General features: G+C 36.0%; 3 protein-coding genes across 8 annotated transcripts in view; 1 reads left to right on the top strand and 2 right to left on the bottom strand.

Annotated features, from left to right (window-relative positions):
* The window catches only part of LOC111469296 (syndetin-like), a 49,606-nt gene extending 45,488 nt beyond the window's left edge, over nucleotides 1-4,118 (top strand). For 3 of the 4 annotated variants that reach the window (XM_023114516.1, XM_023114518.1, XM_023114517.1), the window contains 6 exons: nucleotides 451-513; nucleotides 1,351-1,423; nucleotides 2,386-2,505; nucleotides 2,617-2,694; nucleotides 2,785-2,835; nucleotides 3,785-4,118. In XM_023114516.1, the coding sequence (XP_022970284.1) occupies nucleotides 451-513; nucleotides 1,351-1,423; nucleotides 2,386-2,505; nucleotides 2,617-2,694; nucleotides 2,785-2,835; nucleotides 3,785-3,886 (487 nt within the window). In that variant the 3' untranslated portion in view covers nucleotides 3,887-4,118. Of the gene's footprint in view, nucleotides 1-450; nucleotides 514-1,350; nucleotides 1,424-2,385; nucleotides 2,506-2,616; nucleotides 2,695-2,784; nucleotides 2,836-3,784 lie in introns of those variants that run through there. The other variant, XR_002714847.1, reaches the window with a different exon arrangement.
* Nucleotides 4,119-5,577: 1,459 nt separating this feature from the next.
* On the bottom strand, nucleotides 5,578-8,468 carry LOC111469302 (pentatricopeptide repeat-containing protein At2g27610). 3 transcript variants are annotated; one of them, XM_023114526.1, is made up of 2 exons: nucleotides 7,028-8,468; nucleotides 5,578-6,718 (listed from the first exon to the last, which is right to left on the bottom strand). In XM_023114526.1, exons 1-2 carry the CDS (start codon nucleotides 8,274-8,276, stop codon nucleotides 5,640-5,642), a joined length of 2,328 nt encoding a protein of 775 aa, XP_022970294.1. In that variant the 5' UTR covers nucleotides 8,277-8,468; the 3' UTR covers nucleotides 5,578-5,639. The 3 variants fall into 3 exon arrangements, with proteins under 3 accessions (XP_022970294.1, XP_022970295.1, XP_022970293.1); XM_023114527.1 differs by having other exon boundaries at nucleotides 5,578-7,807; nucleotides 7,902-7,987; XM_023114525.1 differs by having other exon boundaries at nucleotides 5,578-8,468.
* A 1,341-nt stretch (nucleotides 8,469-9,809) lies between these two features.
* LOC111469300 (vacuolar protein sorting-associated protein 41 homolog) overlaps nucleotides 9,810-24,669 on the bottom strand; it is a 17,476-nt gene continuing 2,616 nt past the window's right edge. Inside the window, exons 4-19 of the mRNA XM_023114522.1 lie at nucleotides 24,182-24,445; nucleotides 22,271-22,403; nucleotides 22,093-22,183; nucleotides 17,448-17,550; nucleotides 16,579-16,682; nucleotides 16,415-16,508; nucleotides 16,154-16,309; nucleotides 16,019-16,081; nucleotides 15,854-15,919; nucleotides 14,706-14,906; nucleotides 12,555-12,632; nucleotides 12,364-12,483; nucleotides 12,168-12,248; nucleotides 12,002-12,087; nucleotides 10,664-10,745; nucleotides 9,810-10,582 (exon numbers count right to left, since the gene is read on the bottom strand). Coding sequence (XP_022970290.1) covers nucleotides 10,139-10,582; nucleotides 10,664-10,745; nucleotides 12,002-12,087; nucleotides 12,168-12,248; nucleotides 12,364-12,483; nucleotides 12,555-12,632; nucleotides 14,706-14,906; nucleotides 15,854-15,919; nucleotides 16,019-16,081; nucleotides 16,154-16,309; nucleotides 16,415-16,508; nucleotides 16,579-16,682; nucleotides 17,448-17,550; nucleotides 22,093-22,183; nucleotides 22,271-22,403; nucleotides 24,182-24,445 — 2,166 coding nt within the window. The 3' untranslated portion in view covers nucleotides 9,810-10,138. The remainder of the gene's footprint in view (nucleotides 10,583-10,663; nucleotides 10,746-12,001; nucleotides 12,088-12,167; nucleotides 12,249-12,363; nucleotides 12,484-12,554; nucleotides 12,633-14,705; nucleotides 14,907-15,853; nucleotides 15,920-16,018; nucleotides 16,082-16,153; nucleotides 16,310-16,414; nucleotides 16,509-16,578; nucleotides 16,683-17,447; nucleotides 17,551-22,092; nucleotides 22,184-22,270; nucleotides 22,404-24,181; nucleotides 24,446-24,669) is intronic.

The following is a 24,669-nucleotide window of genomic DNA, read 5'->3' as shown; positions in this document are numbered from 1 at the left end:
TCAGCCTAGTTTTGCTCCAAGTTCCAACCATTTCCAAAAAATCTCCTCCATGGTGACTCGCAGTGGGCAACTCTCGAGGCCTTATGCAGATTACCATTCCAATCATATGTCACCTAGCTTAACAACTACCCGCCTAATCATTAACGACCTGCCTATTTGTCGTTCAAAGCAGGCAGCCTGTGTCTAAGAGGAAAAAGATAAAGCTAGCTAACTAGATTATTATTAAATTATGACGTAATGTTGTTCGTACAGGTATATACATAGTAGTAATTTCCCTTCTCATATTTGAAACTTTTGCTCTCCTCGATTATATTTTAAACGTTATATGGTTCAACGTCATTAGCAGCGACTTCCTTTTCCACAGGCTAAAATGTAAAATTATTTTATGGAATTCAGTACCTACAATTTTCGAAGATTGCAACGATTTTTGACGATAAGCTCCTTTTACAGTTATGTTGACCGGATAGCCAATGCAAAATGGGAAGTAAAAGAGCTTGGACTGGAGCATAATGGGTTTGTTCTCTAAAGATACTCAATCTATTTGTCGTTAGTCTTCTATGTTAATCTTATATATACATATATATATAGACACTCATATAAATGTACTTCCCAAACTATGGTTAAAGGTTGGCCTGTTACTTTTATATCAAGTGAAAGAGCTTTAGATGAGAGCTATTACATCTCTCTCTGTTAAAATAATACTCACTAATTTGTGAAGTAAATCTCACACACACACGCTTATGAAGGAGATGTTGAGAGAGAAGAGACGAGGAGACAAAGAACGCTGATTTTATAAAAAACCTTTTCTATTGTATTTCTTTGCTCTCTGTTTTTTGCTCTGACTTTACCGTTAAAGGATTATACCTTTTCTAAAACTAATAATATGGTGAGAGAAACGCTCATAAACCCCTACCATCATTCCCTAAAAAGGCTCTGGGCCTTTTCTTTCACCTGGCTTTTTCAAATTAACTTTCCTAACAAATTAACTACATTTCGCATTTTAAGTTTATTTCAATAACCTCAACCTATTAAATATTATCTGATTTTGTTAAAATGATGGACGAACCACATTGTATCCGCATGTTTTACATTCTTCTAAGGTGAAAAAGGTCGCCTAGTGCAAAAATAGAGTATATTTTTAAGAATATGTTTTGTTTAAAAATTTCAATTTAGTTCCTTACATTTTAGCACTTTTCATTTGAAGTCTGGTAGGATGGCTGATTTATATGTTGGATTTGGTACGAGAGCCTGTGCTTTAGGAACAGGCTCAGGCCCCATAGCTTAAGATTTTATTAACTTATGAGTTCGTGACTATTGTTAATACATCGTTTAATTAAACTGTATGAATAGGTACGTCGACTTGTTATTGGGAGAATTCAAGCATTATAAAACAAGGCTGGCTCATAGCGGAGTTCGCAAGGAGGTAATCAATTAGGCAGAATTGATCAAGTTTTTTTTTCATTTTTGTGTTTTTTTTATGAATTCTCTGTTGATAGCTGTTTTCATCATGTTTATAGCTACTGGTTTGTTGGTCCTTTTGTTCTCTGTAATGTATTTAACTTTGATCGAGTGTAATAGATCATTGACTAAGATGCTTTGTAAGAATATTCTTAACACCCACTTTATCTGAGCCCACGATTCTAAATTCATTCTTTATTATTTAAATTTTTATATTTTTTTATTTCTATAAAATATTATTTAAAAAGATAAACATATCTTCCTTTTAAATTGCTGAAGTTATGTATGTATGTTTTCTTTAATTTCTGATGTTATGCTTCCCTCTCGGCCCATGAATTTAAGATATATCTTCTTTATAGTAAGTTAAATATATATTATTTTCTAAATTTGTGATGTTATTTACATATATGTTTTCGTATATTCAGTAAAATTTAAATGAAAAATAAATTAAAATGGTATGCGATGTGTCACGGTCGTGCTTGTCCAAGGCGTGTTGCCTATGGCTGCATGGCAAATGTCCCAATCTTGTTTTTCTAGGACGTATTGCCCATAGTTGCATGCCTGTTCCAAACCCCTTTTACATGTTTTCATCTTAGATAGGTCTTTACTATTTCACGTTGGGTCAATACAAGGGTGTATGACCGTTCACCAAAACCATGTCTATACCCGTTCCAAACCCTTTTGAGCCTCAGGCGGGCTTTTTTCACAATCATGGCGTCCTGTGAATTTCATTGATTCTGTGGTTTGATTCTTTGTCCCTGTAGTAAACCATGAGATAATTTTTCTTATTGAAGTTCAAGTTGTCTGGTTAATTGAAAGACGTTCTAGTGTACTGATTAGGTTAAAGGGATGTATAACCTTAGCTTGATTATTAGTCTCTCCATTATTGTAATTGCTTTTGAAACCTTATATGTTTGACATTTGTAGGTTCAAGACCTCCTCTTGGAGTATGGTTTGGATATTGTTGCAGAAACACTTATTGAAGGTATATCACGAATAAAGCGATGTTCCGATGAAGGACGCGCTCTGATGTCATTGGATCTTCAGGTATCTATGAGCTATGCTACTGATTGCATCTTTGCTTACGCCATTATTTATAGGTTCCTTTCTCTTCTTCTCTGTTTTGCTGTTTAATAATGCAATTTTATTCATTTTCAGGTTTTAATCAATGGCTTGCAACATTTTGTTTCTGCGAATGTGAAGCCTAAGTTACAAATGGTTGAGACTTTCATTAAGGTAAGCCTGAGCTTTAAATTTCGAGCAAACTTGGTTGACTATTTATCTAAAGCGTGTTATTTAACATACTAATGACATATCATCGAAAAGGCGTACTACCTTCCAGAAACCGAATACGTACACTGGACACGAGCTCACCCGGTAAGAAACTTACCTTGAACTGAGAAAGTTTGAATATTCACGCTTGCATATAGTTTAGGATGCCCATTGGATGTCATTGCTTTTTAGTTCAACATCAATATCAATACGAACCTTAATTTTTTTTGTTAAGTCTGACAATTGCGGGGTTGAGATTGAACCATTGTCCTCCGGAATGGTAATTGTAATTGGTACTTTATCCATTGAGCTAGGTTTGGATTCGCAGCTTAATCCATATGTATCGCTAATGTGAATCTGTATATGAATATTGTGTTGAGGATTGTTGGGAGGGAGTCTCATGTTGGCTAATTAAGGGAATGATCATGGGTTTATAAGTAAAGAATATCTTCGTTTGTATGAGGCCTTCTGGGGAAGCCCAAAACAAAACCATGAGAGCTTATGCTCAAAGTGGACAATATCATATCATTGTGGAGATCCGTGATTCCTAACATGGTATCAAAGTCATGTCGAACAAAGAAATTGAGACCCTCGAAATTGTAGTCAAAAGTGACTCAATTTTCGAATAAATTGTGTACTTTGTTCGAGGGAGGCTGTTCGAAGGCTCCCTAGGTCTTAGTAGAGGCTCTTTGGTGTACTTTATTCCACGGGAGGATTGTTGGGAAGGAGTCCCACATTGGCTAATTAAGGAAATGATCATTGGTTTATAAGTAAGGAATACATCTTCATTGGTACGAAGCCTTTCGGTGAAGCCCAAAGCAAAGTCATGAGAGGTTATACTCAAAGTGGACAATATCATAGCATTGTGGAGATTCGTGATTCCTGACATACGGAAGTTTTGAAAACTAAATATTTGGATAGCATGACATGTTTATTATTAATGAAAATAGTGTTGCATTTCTGACACGATTGTGACGACATATTTCTGTAAACATCGATCTTTAAATCCTTGACGCCTTTTTCGTGGCTTAGAGAATTTTTCCCGTTTTTGCAGGAATACAGTAAGAGCCAAGTTATTGGTTTGGTTAACCTCGTTGCATCAATGAAAGGGTGGAAGAGAAAAACCCGGTTGGAAATACTGGAAAAGATCGAGTGAGCCAATCGTAATGGACGAACAGAGCATTTGAATCACCCCACTGGAGTTCATTATAGGAAGGTTTAATGTATGTGAAAATATGATTATAAGGTTAAAGTTTGTATAGTTCTTAACATCTCATTTAAATATCATTATTCTTAAAGGCTTAAAGTTTAATTCTGCAGACATGAAATACATGAGCTGTTTATGGTAGCAATGATATTTGGTGGAATACAACATTTGATTTGTAGCCTTTCTGTAATGAAATTTTGTTTTATTTGGAGACAAATTTGGATTTAATTAGGTTAAGTCGGGTCTGCATTCGGCTCGGGTAGACCCGTTGTCATAGGATAGCAACTAGCCGTCTATAGAAGCCCACGGCCTTGAGTCACGTAGTGCCCAATCCAACCTATGCGAGCTAGAAATTGCATCCCATGGATGAACACATCAGCCTACCCATAAACGACCCGTGACCCACAATCCTTCCCAATTGACTCATGTGCGGCATGCGTGTCGAAGCTACTATCAAATCCACAACTCGTGCCTCGTCTCAAACCTCATCGTGCGGCGCCACTCGGCTTAGTGTTGGCTCGACAACTCAGCTTAAGCGGCTCTTCTGGCTCAAGTTAGATTGTTTGAACTTGTTTCCTACATTTTTGACCCTTCTAGAGCTGATGTTATTTGGAGTATTTAAGGCCAGTATGATCTGTGTTTGCTGAATTTGAGCTAAAAGTTTGGATTGTTTGATACCTTTAGGTAAGTTAAGCTCGTTAGTTTATTCTAATTTGATGTCGTGGGTTCACATAGGTTGAATCGGATGCTGATGAACATATTCGAATCAGCTCTAGGAATATTTTGTGACTTCGACTTAGACAACCATGTAAATGGCTCTACTGTTAGTTTGATTGGACGAATTGTATGATGTATGATGACTCGTAACTAATGGCTCATGCACGTATTTTAAAACCTTGAGGGGAAACCTGGAAGGAAAAGTCCAAAGAGAAATATTTGCTAGCAGTGGACTTGGGCTATTACAAATGGTATCAGAGTCAAACATCATGAAAATATCTACTAGCGGTAGGCTTCGGCTGTTACAAATGGTATCAGAGCCAGACATGGAGTGATGTGCCACCGAGGACGTTGGGCCCCAAGGGATAAAACCTTGAGGAAAGCCCGAAAGAGAAAACCCAAAGAGGACAATATTTGTTAGCAGTGGGCTTGGGCTTCTAAAAATAATATTAGAGCCAGACATTAGACAATGTGCCACCAACGTTGAGCCCCCAAGGGGTACAATCTTTAGAGGAAGCTTCAAAGAGAATCAAAAGAGGACAATAATGGCTAACATGTGGGTTGTTATAAATGATATCAAAGTTAGACATCGGACGGTGTGCCACTAAAGACATTGGGCTCTGAAGGAGTAAAACCTTGAAAGAAAGTCCGAAAGGGAAAACCCAAAGAATACAATATTTACAAGTAGTAAGTTTAGGCACTGAGCCATCAAATAAATATTTTAAATGAATGTTTTCTACACAGCATTAGTCCCAACAACCCTATTTATATTAGGAAACTAGGGGTGTTACATATCTTTTTTCTTTATAGTTCATTTCTTATTCATTTAAAAGAGTATAAATGAATCTATTAAATTCAAAATTTAAAATTTAGAATCTTAAAAAAAGTTCGAAATTTATACTCAAAATTTAAAGAATGGACAAATATGGAGAAAAAAAAATGGCGGCAATATAAACTAAATCATATTGTATGTTTAGAACGAGGGTTACCAATAACCTCCACAGGAGCAAACTCCTCCTTTAAAATGGTGGAAGCGACTTGAATCTCTGACAATCACAGCCCTCTCTTCAATCAACGATATTAACTCAATTACGTTGTGGCAATCCCCACAAATCCTGAGATTCTTTACAATCTGAATCGGAGATCCAGGCGGCAGAGCAATCAATCCATAAGCAATAGCCAATCTCTCACTGTGTTGAGCAAGAATGGCTTCTTTGTGTTCTTCCTCCACATCATGAAGAACATAATTCGTATCCGCCTGATACCCCATATCTTTCAGTTTAATACTCAGTTCTTCGAGCTTTGCATAAACAATATCAGAAAATGGATGTGAAACATCCCCAGCCAAGAAGGAGAAAATCCTGTTCTTTACCTCAATCCAGCTGCACCCAGCTTCCTTTTTAACCTTCCTATCATCCATTAGTTTCCTCACTTTGGCTCTCTCTTGCCAATTCCCAGCCACGGCATGGATGTTCGATAACAGGACGTATGCCGCCGAGTCATTCGGTTGAAGTGAAATGAGCTTCTCTGCAGAAAGTTTTCCGAGCTCTAAATTACGGTGAATACGACACGCCGCCAGCACAGTCCGCCACATTGTTGGACTAGCAGAGAACGGCATTCCATTCACGACGTCCATGGCTTTTTCAAACATTCCAGATCGGCTGTATAGATCGACCATACACGAATAATGATCAATTGTTGGATCGATATGACAATCATTAATCATAATATCGAAGTACTTTTCGCCTTCTTCCACTAATCCTGCATGAGTACAAGCAGTAAGTACTCCAATGAATGTTACATCATCCATTGATAATCCTTTGTTTTGCATAACTTGAAACACTTCAAGAGCTTTCTTCGCATCACCATGTTGAGCATAGCCAGTGATCATGGAATTCCATGAAACTGTATCTTTCTCTTCTTGTCTGATGAACACCTTATTTGCACTCTCAATATTACCTCTTTTTGAGTACATTGTGACCAATGCACTGCTTACACATAAAGCATTGCTCTTTCCTGATTTGATTGAAGTTGCATGAACTTGTTTTCCATGTTCTGCTGTTGCTGTTGGTGAAGAACATGCATTGATGACACTAGAAAATGAGTACTCATTGGGTTTCACTCCCTCTTTCACTAATTGATTGAACACTTCCATTGCCTTTTCAGAATCTCCTATTTGAGCTAAACCAGATAACATGGCAGACCATGCAACAATATCCTTTACAGTAATCGAATCAAAAACCCGAGCACTCTCAACGACATATCCCTCGTTAATATATGCATCTAAAAGTGCAGTAGCTACTGAAGGTACTTTCTCATAATCAGATTTAATGATTTGTGCATGTAATTGGCAAAGTAATGAAGAAGGCTTACCTGAAAGGACTGTGGAGTATGTGAAATGATTTGGCCTTACACCTTCCCTGTTCATTTGACAAAATAAATCAACCGCTTCCTTGGTGTCGTTGTTCTGCACAAACCCACCAATCATGGCTGTCCAGGTGACAACATTATGAGCTCCATCCGCCATGGAGAACAACTTGAAAGCTTCATCCACTGTGCTGCACTTGCTGTAAGTGACCATGAGTGCTGTCCTGACGTTCTGATCAAATTCATTGCCATTTTTCACCACCAAACAATGCAGCTGTATGGTGAAATGCAGCTCCCTCAGGCGAGAGCATAGCTTTAGAATTGTGCAAAATAGAGTTTGGCTGAGCTTAACACCTGCAAGCCTCATCCGATGAAACAGTTCAAAGCCTTCTAAATCATACCCAATGGATGTATAGCCAGCAATCATAACATTCCAAGTGACTGAATCTCTAGCAAACATACTATCAAAAACAAGTTCAGCATCTCCAACCATCTCAGATTTTAGATACAGACATATCAAAGCATTGCATACAGATGTGTTTAATTCAAACCCATATTTTACTATCATGGCATGAACTTGAACTCCTACCTCAATCTTACTCTCATCAGCCAAACCTCCAAGAATTGTTGCAAAAGTAAAGTCGTTTGGCTTTACTCCCTCCATCTGCATTTGGTTAATCAAATGAATGATTGAGTCGTTGAATCCATTGCGTGCATATCCAGCCAGCAATGAAGTCCATGACACAACATTTTTGTTACCCATTTCATCGAAGATTTCTCTCCCACCTTCAAAATCATCCGTTTTCATGTACATATCAACAAGAGCAGTCCCAACGCTGACATTCTCTAGAAACCCAGATTTCAAAGATTGAGAGTGCACCTGTCTTCCCACAACTTGATCAAACAAGACTCCGCAGACCTTCAAAACACAGGACAGAGTTGAACCATCAACGGCCAACCCCGTCGAGTGAAGGCCCTTAAAGAGATACAAAGCTTCGCGATTATGATCGTTGCGAGAGTACTCGAAGAGCAGACGGTTGTATTGTGAGATATCTTTAAGGGGAATTTCGTCGAACAGTTGGTGGGCATAACGTGGGTGCGAGAGTTGGGAGATGACGGGAAGAGATTCGTGATAGAAGAAGCCATGGGGACGCAATAATTGTTTGATTTGATGTAAGGAACTCTGTAATCTGCCATTTGCAACGGTGAATTTGGCCTGGTTTTTAAGGATCCTCATAGAGGAGCCTAAACTCATGCTTTCTCGTCATTTGAATCTTCGGCCTCCATAAATCAAATGAAACAACGGGAAAATGTATAATAGTTTAAACTGAAACTTTTATTTTTTTTCAATCTTGAAGCCGGACACCGGAGCTGTTGGTTTGTCGACAATGAGCTCATCTGGATAGATTCAGTTCAACCTTCATTTCATGTGTTACATGCTAACCCGAGTGAGAAATTACTGTTTGGAGTTTTGAAACTGGTAAGGTTGGAGTGGAGTATGTAGTTGACGTAAATAGCACTTTTAATTAAAAAAAAAATTTGAAGATTTTATTTATTATTTTAATTTCAACTTTGGACATGATAGCATAGAATTACTTGTCAATCATGGTCATAACTTCTTATTAGTAGACAGACATTTGAAGAGCGGTAGATCAATCCTACTGGTCAATTATGTTATAACTCCTTGTAGTAGACATTTGTAATACAGTGAGAAGAACTTACCAATCATGGTCGTTAACTTCTTTTAGTGGGTTGTGTAGGTCTGAGAGTTTCTTTTTGTGAGGAGGTTACAAATACCAACAAATTGGTATGTGAAAATCAAAATAGTTCATTTAGTAGCTAATTCTAACGATACCTAATTCTCGAACAAAATGCAGATACTTAACTCACAATTATTTGCTTATTTCTTCTGTATTTCTTTAAATCATACGTAACTTAAGGTTCATATTGAATTTCAAGTGAGTCCTACCACTATTTCTTAAGAAAATTCTAAGATTGGATTCTTACATCGGCATTGACGTTTGAGACTTCCGTTCTCAAACTTGCGACATCTAAATTACTTCAAAAAATTTTAATAGATCCATTTTAAGTCTAGTTTTTGGAACCATCAATAATTTCTTAACTACTTCTGGTCCTGAAGTTTCCACGCTTGAAAAAAAAAACTTGGGACGTATCGCTCAAACCATTGGTCCGAAATGTAGCTTTTCCCTCGAGCAAAATGCCTAATATTTACAATACTTAGATAGTTAAAGGTCAAGATACTACCGATCAAGAAATTAATGTGACTTGTGAAGTACAACAATTATTAGGAAATAATCGGGTTAGAGCTGTAGCTATGAGTGGTACAAATGGTCTAATGAGAGGAATGGAAGTGGTCAACACGATAGCTCCTCTAAGTGTGAAGCGACTCTCCAAATTTTCAACGTGCTTGAAGAGCCTATTGATAATTTGGATCCATCCAATCTTAACCGGTGAATCAGAAAATCTTAACCATTTATTGTTACATTGTGATTTTACCACCTGCGATCTTTAGAACCATTGGCTCCACGCTGGATCCAATCTTATCTTGTAGATTTGTTAATGGATATTTAGCTAGAAAGGAATAATAGAAGTTTTGTGGAATAATGCCAATTTAAAGAAGGTTCTTTGAGATAGGATTAGGTTGAATTTCTCCCTATGGACATCTCTTAATATTGTCCTTAAATATCCTTGCATCTCAAAGTTGTTCAAAAAATTTTAAAAAATAGAAAATTTTGAGGCCAAAACAAATATTATTCAAGTGTTATTAACGTTACAAAAAGTTACATATCTCATAAGAATCGAATTTGAAAAAGAAAATATACAAATGTCAATCACTTTCAGCTCGTAAATCACATAACCCAACTCAACTAAGTATATTCATACAACTCTTACAAACCCGAACATAACTTCGAGCTTTGTATCAAATAAAAATCGCTCCAGCCATCAAACAAAAGCTTCCAACCTTAATTATACAAACTTTGATAAAGAAAAATATAAATAGCAATGCAAGCAAGCAAGAGATGGTAGCCTGTACATGCCTGTATGCGCATAAACGCGTTCAAAGAAGCCCAACAAAGAGGAAGTAAACAAAGGGTATCAACTCTTGGAAGAAGCAGTAGTACATAAGATACAACGCATTCTAGGACCGCCCATATCTGCCTCGTCCTCATCATCGTCCTCTATTTCTCCGTTATCGTAATTGAAGTCAGATACTGAATCATGCCGAGTCTCTCCCGTCCCTTTTTTAGCATCAAGATTGGAAGTAGATTCTATGAGACAAGTCTCATGGTACGCATGACAGCAAAAGAACACAATAACAGATATGTTTTGTATTGAAAAGGGATTAAAACATATGCAGCAACGAGCGCCTCCCCGAGTTTTCGACTTAACCTCCATCATTCTAACACTCAAAGATTTCTGAATCGACTGAGAAACCTTATTTTCATTCCTTTTCCCGCGTACTTCATCGTCTTCATTGCTCAAGTAAACTCCATGTCTAGCCTCTTTGTAGTACTTAACCAATAGATTCACAGTGTCGGCCTGTCGAAAATCACACATTACTATTTGCCAGCACAAGGTTCAGTTCTAGTAAGCAACTAAATTTGTCTAGCATGAAAATACCTTCAAGATATCATTGCATCCATGTCTGAGGCTGGTTTCTGTTCGGTAATCGGTAATGATTTTAACTAGCCGATCCCGAAGGCTGAAATAGAATAAAGGAAAGATTTCACACACTATGTATATCCAAATGAACAAATATAATTAATTCTACATATGTTTAATTTGTTTAATTCAGACACAACCTACAATCTGCTAACAAAACTTATAGTTGTATGCTTATTTTCGTTACTCGTTGCTACACGTCCAACACTTAGAAAGTTTTGTAAGAAAATCTCTGAAAGTACATCGGCCAAGAAGGGTAATAACCCAGTTATAGTGCCTCAACAATCAACTAATAAACAGCTCTGCCAACTTAAAACAGAGATCATATTCAATGAGAGCAGACACAATACAAAATATTAGCTGGATACACTGGACTTTATCAATAAATATATACAAAACCAATAGACACTATCGATAGACAAGAGATGAGATCTTTAGCTGATTTAATAAAAATGCTTAGAACTGAATCCTAAGTGGTAGTTTTTATTACTTTTTGAGTACTAACAGATAAAAACCCAATATCTATGAGTGTGATCCATTATGCACAGCCTTTCATCTCAAATAAGAATCCATAAGAAATTCTTTATTATAGGATAATAGAAACCTAATATTAAAGAAAAGCAATAAATATATATGTATATGTGTGTATATACATTTTGGGGGGAAGGGAAGGTAGCTCAATGAGCAATGATTCCAAGGACTGAAATATTTTGAGTGGTTTAATATAGTTCAGGATTTTGGGTATAAAAAGACGTGACCAAGACCAAATCAGGAAATACAAAGAGTTCCCAAAATTAAGAATATAAGAAAGGTGGAGCCACTACAGAATCCTATCAAATAGGTCTAATAAGAAGCACTGTGATAGACCAGAACTTTAAAATAAATAAATAAGTCTCCCAATGTGGAATCCCACGTCGGTTTGGAGAGGAGAACGAAGTATTCTTTACAAGGATGTGGAAACTACTCCCTAGCAAATGCGTTTTAAAAACCTTGAGGGGAAAGAAAAAGCCCAAAGAGGACAATATCTGCTAGCGGTGGGTTTAGGCCGTTATAAATGGGATCAGAGACAGGCATCGGGGGGTGTACTAAAGAGGACGCTGGCCCCAAGGGGGTGGATTGGTGGATTGTGAGATCCTACAGGAGAGGGGAACAAAGCATCCTTAATGAAGAGGATCTAGATTGCCAAAAGTGAAAGGGCCACAGTATATTTTACCGGGATACATACCGCATGTAATAGACAACAGATATAAACAGGATAGATGTTGAAAACTAATGATGACAGAAATTGACACTAACCGAGGTATCTCTATTCCATTGGGAACCATGTTCACAATATAAAGAGGATCTAGATTGCCAACTGTGTGCTCCAATAACATGCCAACCTGTCAATAATGGAGGACAGATCATTTAAAATAAATGTGCACGGAAAATTAGTCAGCAAGCAAAGAGCATTCATCGATACCATTTCCGCCTTGTGAAGACATAGCTTTATTAGTTCTTCCCAAAGTTCATCATCATGCTGCATGCTAACGAACTCTACTGCCTGTTCATGGTTAAAACAAAGTTCTATGACCAGTTCATAACCAGATCTCAAATGGAAATGTGAGGAGTCTATCAGAAAGCAGAGATTTCCTGCAGTCAGAAAATAATGCAAGTACCTCTTCTATATCTCCTAATTTATCAATGATGACAGCAAGGGCTTGTTTTGCGTTTCCCATTCTTCCAAGAATGAAGACTTGCTCCCTCAAAAGATTTTTTTTAATGCAAATTTCATATGCCTGAGATTATGTTCACAAAGTTATAAACACATAAAGAATAACCATTATAAGCAGCAACAGATAATTCTGACCTTCTCAAGTGTATAATGTTGACTACTACGAAGAAATGGAAGCAGCATCTTTATATCATAGTCAGCATAAAGCTCCACCTACATAATTATTGGAGGGTAAATAGGAACCAAATTATTAAAATAGGAACAAGAAAGCTCTAACTACATAGAAACCACTAATTTTGGCTATGAAAAAAATGAGTCGTAAATCTCTGTTCCCTATCGTACTCCAGGTCAAGCTTAACCATTCTTGATAAACCCACCAGTGAATTTCATCTAGCAACTTGGTTTAGTATTTATGCAGATAAAGAATAATTTGAAGGAAAAAAACCTAGCAATGTTATCGAGGTGCTTCTTGATGCAAGCCTATGGTTCAAGAGAAGGTGAAGCGCACACCCTTCTTCTTGCCTTGTGCAATGGTGTCATGTGCCTTCAATATGGTGCTTTCCGTTGCATATTTCTTTCGCTTATCAACATTGTGAAACTATGGCGAAGAGAGTCATTGCAAGGACACCACATAAACTAGCTACCATTACATTACACATCCCACTCAGAAACTGGGACTGTACATGTCACCTAAATCAAAAAGATTGTTCAATTTTTTTTTTCGTTCTCTCTCAAATCAAATTGCTACTGGCTATTTTTTCTCTCCAATCAAAATTTCTCTTTCTTGCCAATTTCCCCTTCAATCAGAGGAAATCTAGTACAGTTATCAGACCACGATTTTTTTTTTTTTTTCCTTTCATTCCCCCCTCCTCTCATTTTTTGTTGATATTTTTTCCCCCTTCAAAACAGAGAGCAGCAAAAAGGTCTATCTTCTTCTATTTCTTTTTTTTTTTTTAAAAAAAAAAAGATCTACACTTACATTGGATCTAATAATGATGGAAGAATCTAATTGAATTCTTCAGGCAAGTTTTCAGTCAAGTTCTTGGTGAAAGAAAACTTTCATCATATTAGAATCAACAAATCTTGGTTAAAGGCTAGCTGGAAGACCAGAAAAGTTTCATTTGGTTAGCTCACTTAGGTAAAATTAACACAGTAGCTAAAGTTGTCTGTGGAGATATCTCATATCCAATATTTGTATAACTAGCTTTTGCTAATTTAACCTCTGTTTCTTATCCAAAACACACACACAATGGTGCTGAACACGTATAGACTTGTTTTGATGGTAGTTGAGGATTAATCTCATTTATTCTTTCATTGTGCCTACAGTTGTAAGTTTTTTTTTTTTTTTTTTTTTTTTTTTTTTGGAACAAAAAATAATTTTTCATTGAAATTATTCAAGGATACAAGCTCCCAAGATAGAACGAATAAGAAAACAAAGAGAATATAGAAGAGCATACAAAAGAGAACAAACTTCAAAATTATAAAACTAAAGGCCTTTCAATCTGAAGTGGTCTTGCTATCATCATGAGAAAAGCAGGACAATGGTGTGGAACACTTGTCGACTTGACTTGGGAGTAACTTTTCTAGACTTTTAATTTGATTTGAGTGTTTGATAGAAGTTCATAGGAGAATATAACTCAACTTGTGAAGTGAAGTTGAAGAAATGCAATCAAAGCTGTGGTTCGAAATAAACCAAAGAATCTTTTTAAAAAAGGAAGAAGTGTTTGATTAGGCAAATTGATGGTTGTGCTAAAAATTATGCTTCTTTTATGGTGTTCTTTGACAAATCAATTTTTGTTATTCTATTAATCTTACCAATACAATTGGGAGCTTTTTTTATTAAGATTGGGTTGGCTGTTAAGAGTGGTGGGAATGTTTTCGTTGTATGTCTCCCTTAGCAGTGTAATCTTTTCTTCATCCAGTGAAAAGTATACTTCGTCAAAAGAATAATAATGATAATGATATCACAGTAGTCTTTTTTTTATATTGACGGATTATTTATTCTCTTTTCCTGGTTATAATGTCTTAATGGCAAACGAGGACTACATAGCCCTTGATAAGGCAAACTTTTACCCCATAAATATCCATGTTTGATGTCTTGACACTATACGGTATGTTTTCTTTTTCAAATTATTGCGAGATGTAATTTTACTTGTATCTCTCGCTTTACTCCAATGGTGCAATCTTGTCACATCGCACATCAAGGCAAAGAGATTTATCATCTGTATGCGTGAAAACACAAAAATTGAATCACTAAAGGATAACTAAATCTTCAGTAGTTTGTACCTGAATGTCATGGAAATCCTTTCCAGCATGTGGATTTACTTCAAATAAGGAATGCAGATACAGGTGCATGAAATATCTGAAATCACACTTATCAACGGCTTTGAAAAGCTGTGAAACAACTTCATTTGGAGGAATTAATTCCTTGTATTGGATAAACAAGGGAACTGCACGCTTGCAATCTAGCATCATGAGTTGGACAACCTACAAAAAGATGGGAAAAGGAAGAAAGGTCGTCATACATTTAAACATGAAAATAACATAATAGTTTGCCCACTTGACGGACTGTAAAATTGTTCTCTCTAAACATAGAACTTTTCATTTTACATAAGAGTACGAACAAATTACCAGGGACAAAAAAACTAAAGTCTAAACCGAATTTCAAGACTCCATAGCCAAACTCTTGAAGTAAAATTGTTTTCAAATTTTTCGGTAAAGAGACAATTTCATATTACAAAAAAGGAGATGACATCCACATACAAAGGAAGTTACAACAAAATCCTCCAATTAAATAAGCTCATACTGTAATTGTTGAAATAGGAGGCATGTTTACACAAAGTTATAACCAAAAAATACAGATGCATAATTTTGAAACAAAAGAAATTCAAAAACCATATAATATCAGCCTTTAGAGTTCCATCGTTTGCATCTAATGTAAAAATTGGTGACTCTAATTGAGGGATCAAAAGTGATAAAGAAATGCAACAACATTATCAAAAAAATGTTCATAAAAGATCCGGCTTTTAGTCGGAAGGTCCTTTGTTTTTTTTTTTTTTTAATATAATTATTATTATATATTTGTGACTGTCTCTACCAGGTTGACCACAGCTCAACTAATCTCATGGACAATTGCCTAATCCTAGTATATTAGTGTCCTACTATATGAGTGTATTTGGTTGTCAATAAAGCTCAGAAGAAATATATACTAGACAAGTGGCATCCATGGTTGGAACCTATTTTCTCCTAACCTCTTACTTTTTTCACTAACCTCAACCACTACTAGGTCAACTGACGATGGTTAGAAGACTCTACCATCCAATTGTTACTGCCAAAGTGACATTTTATAACACAATTACCACACAAACATAATTTTACTCTTGGAAGAAAGAAACAAGAGAACTATAGGGTCGCCTAATTTCGAATTCTCATACCTTCTCACGAATCACCTCATGCAGATTGTATTTCTCAATAAAGTCAAATATATCTGGCTTCAGCAGCTGAAAATAAGGGCAAAATAATTAAATATGTATTAAAAAGGGAAACAGTGGAGTTCTAGAACCAGTTAACAGTGGAGAGAGCACAAATCTAAAACTTACATCAGCATACAGCAAAAAAGCTTTCTCATACTGTCCATCTATGACGTACAGCTCAGCTAATGCCTGATGCAGGAAAGAAATGAGCTTACAACAAAACACACTTCGAGAAAAAATAACAGAAAAAAAAATATTTACTTCTTTAAGAGCATCAGTCATTGAAGAAGTATTGAACTGAGGTTCTATGGCTGCAATAACGGGCAGGGCAGAATAAATCACTGATGGCCAAGACTTAATAATCGTTAATAGATCCTTGTGAAACAACGGATTTGAAGCAAGAGCAACGAGAGCCATCTGCGTATAAACGGAAAAAAATGTCAAGTTTTCAAGTTGGTAATAAATAAATCTCTCTTAAAAGAGAAAACAAAAAGTATCAGAGAAATTTTCTTCCAGACTAACCTCGTAAACAGTATCACGCAATCTGGGGTTTTCTGTTGGTATATATGGAGCCAATACAGGAAGTTGACACAAATGAGCAAAGTGAAAAACCCATCTGTGAAAACCCGGTTTCTGTAGTTATGCTAGTGCCTGGAGAATAGTATACAAGGAAATCAACTAATTACCTCTCCCAAGCAGAAACAGAGCCTCGCAACAATTTGGGACACAGCGAGGCAGCTTCAGCATATTTTCTCTCCACAATCAAGTGATCAAGATATCTGGATCCCACCTAAATACATAAGCAACAAAAATGTATTATGCTTATTTTTCTTCTAAAGAAGGATGCAGAATTTTTTATTTGATAAAATAGTATTACACTCCATTAACTTCATACAAAAATGACTTGAAATATTAATTGCTCTGGGATTATGAATCCCCAGAGCAATCAAGCAATTCATCCTGAATATTTACAGCTTATTTCATGTGCAGAAGAAATTTCATTGATTAGATAAAAGGTGCAAGTAAGACTTCCAAAGAATCACAAAAAAATATAATACTGTTCGGTAAGAATTCCAGGATACTAACAAAAATATAATTCTGTTGGGACGTTTGAAGGCTTTAAGAAAAATTGGAACACCCGGGAAATTACATGGGGCAAGCAATTTTTTCTTTTTTATGAGAAACGGATAAATATAAAAATCATCAAAGAAGATAGACAACCTAAGGGCCTTAGGGATTGGGGGGAGTCCCTAAGCCTAGCATGAGGAGTTGTCATACAAAAGGCCTCAATCTAAAGGTATGGGGTAGAGGAATATTGGGGCCTAATCCATTTGTTACCAAGACAGGATGCAAGCATTCAATTGAAACTAAGCCAAGTATGCAAAATTTGAAATGCAGATACAGTCCTCATATGATAGGGAGAGCTCAGAAGTTCGTTAAAGAAAACAAACTAATGACATGTATTCATGAAACATGCTTTTAAGTATCAAGCATCAATTTAAAGTAAAGGAAGGGTTAAGCAGGGAGGAGAAATGAATGGGCCAAAGGAAGGTACCTCATCAAGGAGTTCACTTTTTCCTTGACCTGCTTCGACTGCTTCCAAAGCTTTTTCATGCCAACCGTGTTCAAGAAGCCAAGAAATGTGATCTTCCGCATCCCTAAGAAAGATAAAGACAAGAAAACATGCACATTATCTTAAAGATGAAAATGTGCGAACCTCAGAAGTAGATAGAATTTTCCTATGTGTTGAGAGAAATTCCTCTTCATTTTTTATTCATTTTGGCCCAGTCCTTTTTCTTTTTTGAAAAAAAAAATCATTGAATTAATGAAAAAAGACTAATGCTCAAAGGATACAAATTCCAAACGAGGTGAGCAAGTAAAGAACAGAAATTAAAACTAATGAATTAAAGCTTTCTAATTTAAATTAATATACTGCAAAGAAAAACTGCCGATGAATTAGTGAGAGAACACCAAAGAGAGGCTTTGAGATGAGCTGACTCAAAACAATCAACCCAAGAACTATGCTTCTCTTCAAAGTTTCATACCGTAAATTTCTTTCTATCCACAATCCTAAGAGTAAGGCTTTGACTGCATTCGTCCAAAGCAGAGACATTTTACAAGAAAGCTGAGGTATTTATTATAGATGGTGTGGATGAGGCCTGATATGAGAGGACTGAATTTATTAAAGTGGAGATACATGTCTGAGGATGGGGGAGTTGTGGATTGGGAGTGGAGTCGTTAGAAACAAACCTGCAATTTAATCCAAATGATTATTGCCTTTTACCTGAGAACGTCATATACTCCTGCATCAAATTCTTGTTAGAAAATACGGGTTCCCTGACATGGGTAGAGACACAATTGTGATGTTCAATGACAACAACTAGAAACCATGTACGGTGTGTCCTCCAAGTTTCCTTGATTTCATAAAATATTCACTTGGAGATAGTAATCCAACTTGCTTGTGGGAGAATCGATGGATGGACAACACTTCCCTTCAATCTTGGTGTTCTCATTCGTGCTTGAATTCTACATGGGAAAGAAATGTTCCCACTGTGGTTGTCTTTCTGCTTAGCATTGGAAAACTACTTAATAGTACCTTAGATTAGAGTCATATATAGGTATACTAGAAAAACCTAAACTAAAGGAATGTACAATTACAATGAAGGACAACTATACATAGTAACATCAATTATATCAATCCCCCTCAAGTTGGAGCAAATATGTCTTTCATGCCCAGCTTGTTGTAAAGATAGTTTATTCTTGATGTTCAAATGTTTGTTAAGGATCCTCTCAATTGTTCTACAGTCTTTCCAGTGGACTTCAACCCTTGTTTTTCTCAAGAATGAAATAACAATCCACTTGAACATGTTTAGTCCACTCATGAAACACTGGGTTGGATGCAACGTGAAGTGTCGTTTGATTACACACCATAATTTAGCTGACACGATAATATTGAAGCCTATCTCAGTTAAAAGTTGATTATCCACATTATTTCACACACAGATCGTATCATAGCTCTATATTATGACTCAGCACTTGAACATAAAATCGCATTCTGCTTCTTACTCTTCCATAACACTAAATTTCCTCTTACAAAAGCACAATACCTAGATTGATGGGAGACCTCTTTCCCTCCTTGGTATGTTGCAAAGCGTTAACATCCTAACAGCCAAAAGAAAAAAACATATTCTAAAACCCCTAGAGGTTGCTCTGATACCATGTGCTCAATAGTAAAAAAAAATACTTAGTTGTATTTTAGATTAAAGAGTTACATACATACATATATATATATATATAGGTATATATAGGTATATAGGAGGACCTAAACTAAAAGGACAATTACAATAAAGGACAACATTACATACAGCCATACATTATAACAATCTTGTCTTTCTTTGATTGACGGGATACCTCTTTACCCCCTTGGTATGTTGCAAAGAGTTAACATCCATCATGGTATTTGAATGGACGAAAGAAGAGTTTTACACCAATTTGGTTCTTTCACTATTCACAGAATATTTGATTGGAGAAAAATAGGAGGATTTACATTTTACCTAATTTGCTATGATATATTTTCTTACCAAGCAAAAAAGAAAGAGTGCATACCTAATATGAGGAAAGTGCTTCTTTTACCACTGTAAGTCACGGGGTACATACGATGCAGGTAGACAATCTTAGACCAAGCTCCATTTCCGATGAAACTATTGATGACTATAGAACTCGAAAAAAGGGGGTTTTCTAGGTTTTCTACAAGATTGACCTTCGAAAAATTGTATGACCATGTGGATTGAAACTTCCTGGATAGAATCCTTGCTAGGAATGGTTTTAATATAAATGGTAATCGTGGATTTGGAGTTGTATTAGATCAATAAAATTCTCAAACCTTGTTGATGGTAGACCGAGAGGTAGATTTCATGCCTCAAGAGGTCTTAAACAGGGTGCCCATCTCACGCTATTCTATTCTTACTTGTTGTGGATGTCTTTAAGTAGAATCATCTCAAAGGGGTGGAGCATAATGTCTTTGAAGGCTTCAATGTTGGCACCGATAACTTGCTCCTGTCTCGTCTTTCGTTCGCAAAGAGTATGCAGATAATACCATCGTTTTTTTGCTCTGGCAATGCAGAGTAGTTTGTCAACCTAAATAACTTCCTAGCTTTCTTTGACGTCATTTCTAGGCTAAAGATTAACAAGGATAAATTCTAGCTGTTGGCTTTAAATTGTGATCCTGGTAAGCTAAGCATTTGGTTTCTATGGTTGGGTGTGAGGTTGGAACATTCCCTTCTTACTTCAGTCTTCCTTTAAGACATTGTCCAAAGAGTAGAATGCTTTAGGTCCCCATGGTAAATAAGATTCAAAAGAGATTATCGTCCTAGAAAAGGAGCTTCTTCTCAAAAGGAGGCAGACTCACTCTCATCCACCCATCTTGAGTGGGATTCCTACCTACTATTTTTCTCTTTCCAAAATTCTGGTGGTGATGAGAAAATCTCCAGAGAAGCTCATGAGAAATTTCCTTGGGAGGTGCTTACGAAGTGAGTGGACTTTGGGGGATTATGGATTGGTAGAGCCAGAAACAAGGTCAGTTTCATCACGAGGTTGGATTATCGAGAAAATCCAAGCCATCCCCTTTTGAATGGAGCTTGAATGTATTTAAAGGCACTTCAAAATATATTGGAGAGGCAACATTGAGGAATTTCTTTTCTTCCCTTTTTTATTCATAATTTAGTTTAGTTAGGGATGAGAGGGACACCTTTTGAGGATAAATGGTTGGAGGATACATCTTTCTGCTCTGTAGGTTGTTCTTCTTCGTCTATTCCATTTATCCTCGATAGGAACAATTCGGTAGCAGCTGTGTTGTCTCGGTTTGTGTACTCTCATTCTTTAGGTCTCCAACATGCTTCATCCAATGGAAAAAGGATGAACATTGTTGGGAGTTTATCAGAACCCTAGTTCGTCCAAAGGATTCTCGTGTAGTTCTTGTTTTCTTTGTTTAGTTAATCCTTCTCCCTTTAGCAATTCAGTCCATCCCTCGTTGTAGAAGATGAATATGCCTCGTCGTGAAAGATAAAAATTCCTAAGGTTAAGTTTTTTGTAATGCAAGCCCTTCACGAAAGGTTTAACACCTTGGACAAGGTGTCGAGGAGGGTGCCTAACTTGATATGGTCATTGTGTTGCATCTACAACAGGGCAACCAAGAATCATAACCATACCTTTGAGGTTGTGATTTTGCATATGCAGTCCAGAACCCAGATTTTGAGGTGTTTCGTCAAGAGTTAGCCAGACATAAGAGTTGAAGAGAGATGATCAAGGAATTTCTTCATCCTCCCTTCCCTAATAATAGAGAGTTTTTATGGCAAGCTAGGGTGTGTACTATTTTGTGAGGTCTTTGGGGTGAAAGGGACAATAGAATTTTTCAAAGGTTTGAGAGATCTCTGAGTGAGGTTTGGTCTTTTGTAAGATTCTATGTTTTCTTATGGACTTCTATTGCTAAGCACTTTTGTAATTATTTGTTAGGTCTTATTTCTCTTGATTTGAGACCCCTTTTGTAGTTTGCCCCCCTTTTTTAGGAGCTCTTTTTTTAATATGCTCTTGTATTCGTTTATTTATTCTCAATGAAAGCTCCGTTATTTATAAAAGTAAACAATAAAATTGAATTTTTTAAGTTGGAAGGTCTTGGGATAAGGTGCAAATTGTGGCTACATTCAATACCACTCCTTGTGCCAGTATTACTACCCAAGAAACTTTCATTTATTTCTTTGTAATTTATTATTAAATATTTTCTTTGAAGTCACCCCAGTGTTTGGTGTGGCTGTATGTTCATTATGCTACTGTTCTTGTTCTTCCATTCATTCTTCTGAATGAAATATGGCTTTCCATCCCAAAAGGTCTTAACAATTCAATAAGAAACCACGTTTTCATAAAGAAGAAATAAAAAAATACAAGGGCATACAAAAAGATAACCTTACAAAAAGGAAATGTCTAAACAATAGTTCCATTAAGAGTGATAAAAATACAATGTGAGGTGTGAAAACTGAGCACGTGAAGAAAAAAAAACAAGAACATCAAAAGAAACAGATCCACTCACAAGCTTACCATAGATAATACTAGAGGTCTTCCTCCAGTGTTTACCAATTAAGAGTAGCAGGTACAACAATAAAATGAGAAGTCTAGAGTTATGAAACAACACAGATTAAAAAACCGACCTGGGTTTCCCAATAACTATGTCTTTTGGGGATACAATATAGTACATAGGTTCAACACCAGAAGCCCACTGACCACCAGCATAGCTGCTGCCTACACTGACATAAAGAAGTATTTGAACATTTAATGCAATTTACCTTGTGCTAAAAAAATAATATTCTTCCATAGATATAAATTAACCTGTGAAAGGAGCATGTGCAAGGGAATAGTCCTTTGCCTTGTAATGCTCAAAACCATGTACAGGTAGGGTATCATTAGATAATTCATCATTGTTCCATGTTACGACACGAATTTCTGGTCTTTGGGCATTTCCCTACTTGAAAGTGATTTACAAGAGTAAGATAGCAATACACGTCAAAGGGAGTAACGAGCACCTTCATGAAGAAAAATGAGCAAGCGCCTATACAATCATAAAATACAGAGCAGGTTGCCATGCTTTTACATAAGAAACAGTTGAATTTAGAGAAGAAGAATAATATTATTTTATTTCTCCTTAAACATCTAAAACGAATACAAGGTACTCTTATATAGAAGAAACATCGTCAACCAATATGGAAATAAATGTTACAATTATAAATAAAGAATATATGCATAATAGACAATCAACATTGAAATCCAACACTCCCCCTCAAGCTGTTTGTAGATATCTTTCATAGCCAACTTGTTGATAAGTTTATGAAGTATTTTTTTTGGAAAACCTTTAGTTAGCATATCAATCGTATGTTCTATTGTAGGAAGATAAGATAGACATATTACACCCACATCAGTTTTCTCTTTTATGAAATGCTTGTCAACGTCAATATGCTTTGAGCAATGACGATGACAACCTTGTTATCACAATATAGGAGCTTTTTGAGAAAATTTCAATTCTTCAAGAATCCTGTTGATCCATATACATTCACAAATTTCATGTGCTATGGCTCTAGATTTGTTTCAACACTACGGGCTACTACATTTGTTTTTTACTACGTCAAGTAACTAAATTTCCTTCAACTAACGAACAATAACCACAAGTAGATCTTCTGCAACTTATAATTTTTTATCCAGGAGTTTCTGTTGTCCTACAACCAAGTAATTCTTTCCCTTGAAATAAGTCAGTAAGATATCTTTGACTAACAAAAAAAAAATCTAAGATCTTAACAAAAATATCCTTCTTAGATCTTCGGCAAACACATGTTTGTTGGATCCCAAAGTCCTTTGGTCAACTTGCTAAGAGTTTTTGTAGTAATTGATTGAATTCTTCAATTCCACGGTGTGTTCTGAGAACAATAAATAATAGATCTTTTTTGGTTGGAAAAGATCTTCAGAATCTTTGACATCAATCATCTTCAGTGGCTTGAGCTCATTGAATGTTCAAGTCTGAAAGATTTCTTCTAGGGGTTCTCTATCCAAATATTTTGATGCTTTTATTTTACAAGATTTTCAGAGTTATAGTTAGAAAGAAATCAAAGGTTCTTTCATATCAAGCTCCTCCCTTGGAAAGATCATTTTGGTTCGGCCCATATCAAGGCTTTTTCTTGGTGTTCTATTTCTAAGTTTGTAGATTTCTCTTCATAAGTTTTGTCCTCGTCGGAATGTTTTCTTCTATTTATTGCCACTTACTGTTTTCGGGAGTTTGTGGAGTTTGTATCTTATCAGTCTCTTTTTCATTTAATCATGAAAATTTTCGTTTCTTGTGAAAAAAAATTCAAAACCCGTTTATACTCCCATTACACATGCCATTCATTCGCATACACACCTAGACAGAAGAAACAGCATATTCACGACCTTAAATAATTAAATCAGGAACTGATGAGTGTCAACAAAAAAATATAATCATTCATTTCAAGTGAAAAAGGTCTATGATTTCTCATGATATTTGAAAGGCTAAGCCACTAAGCAACTGACAAGGAACTATGCATAATATAATTTATGATTGCAAAAGCTCTGATCCATGCATAATATAATTTATCTACTAAGCTCTCAGTTTGTGGTACACGTAAAATCTGAACTAATTTGAACATGTAAAAGTAGCTAAGAACCTGTACAAAAAGAAACTTAAAACACGCATAAAAAATCTCGTGCAAGACTGGATATATGTTGTGAACATACCTGCCGGGATGGAGCAGTTATACTAAAACTTTTTTCACCTTCTTCCTCGGGAATATAAGCCAGAACAACCAGGACATCCCCAAATGGAGCAATTCCTGTGATTAAGTAGTTAGTTTGAAAAGATGCCACTACATCAACCCGGTTCATGCTAGACATTGGAACGTGCCGACTATTTTGTGTTCCATTGGCTGTTTTATTCTGGCTTGTTCGAATTGATGCAATCTTCACAGATGTTCCCCAGCCAATGACCAACTGAGTATCATCCTAAATGAACATAGAGAAAATACAATAAGAAAAAATAGTTACTGAAAATGTTACTAATCTGGATTCTATAGAAAAAGGCTTAATGGCCTGTTTTTTAAATACGTAGGTTAGTTCACAATCAAAATACAATTATCCAAGTATTCTTTTTCCTTTTTCTTTCTTTCTTTCCTTTTTTTTTTTTTTTTTTTTTTTTTTTTTTTTTTTTTTTTTTTTTTTTTTTTTTT

This window comes from Cucurbita maxima, unplaced genomic scaffold (assembly GCF_002738345.1).
Source record: "Cucurbita maxima cultivar Rimu unplaced genomic scaffold, Cmax_1.0 Cma_Scf00039, whole genome shotgun sequence".
NCBI classification, from domain to species: domain Eukaryota; kingdom Viridiplantae; phylum Streptophyta; class Magnoliopsida; order Cucurbitales; family Cucurbitaceae; genus Cucurbita; species Cucurbita maxima.
The sequence above is the reverse complement of the archived record's forward strand: the minus strand, read 5'-3'. Positions and strand labels throughout refer to the sequence as shown.

Excerpts from the sequence above, each read along its gene's own strand:
- LOC111469302 (XM_023114525.1), bottom strand. The coding sequence starts at position 8,276 with ATGAGTTTAGGCTCCTCTATGAGGATCCTTAAAAACCAGGCCAAATTC.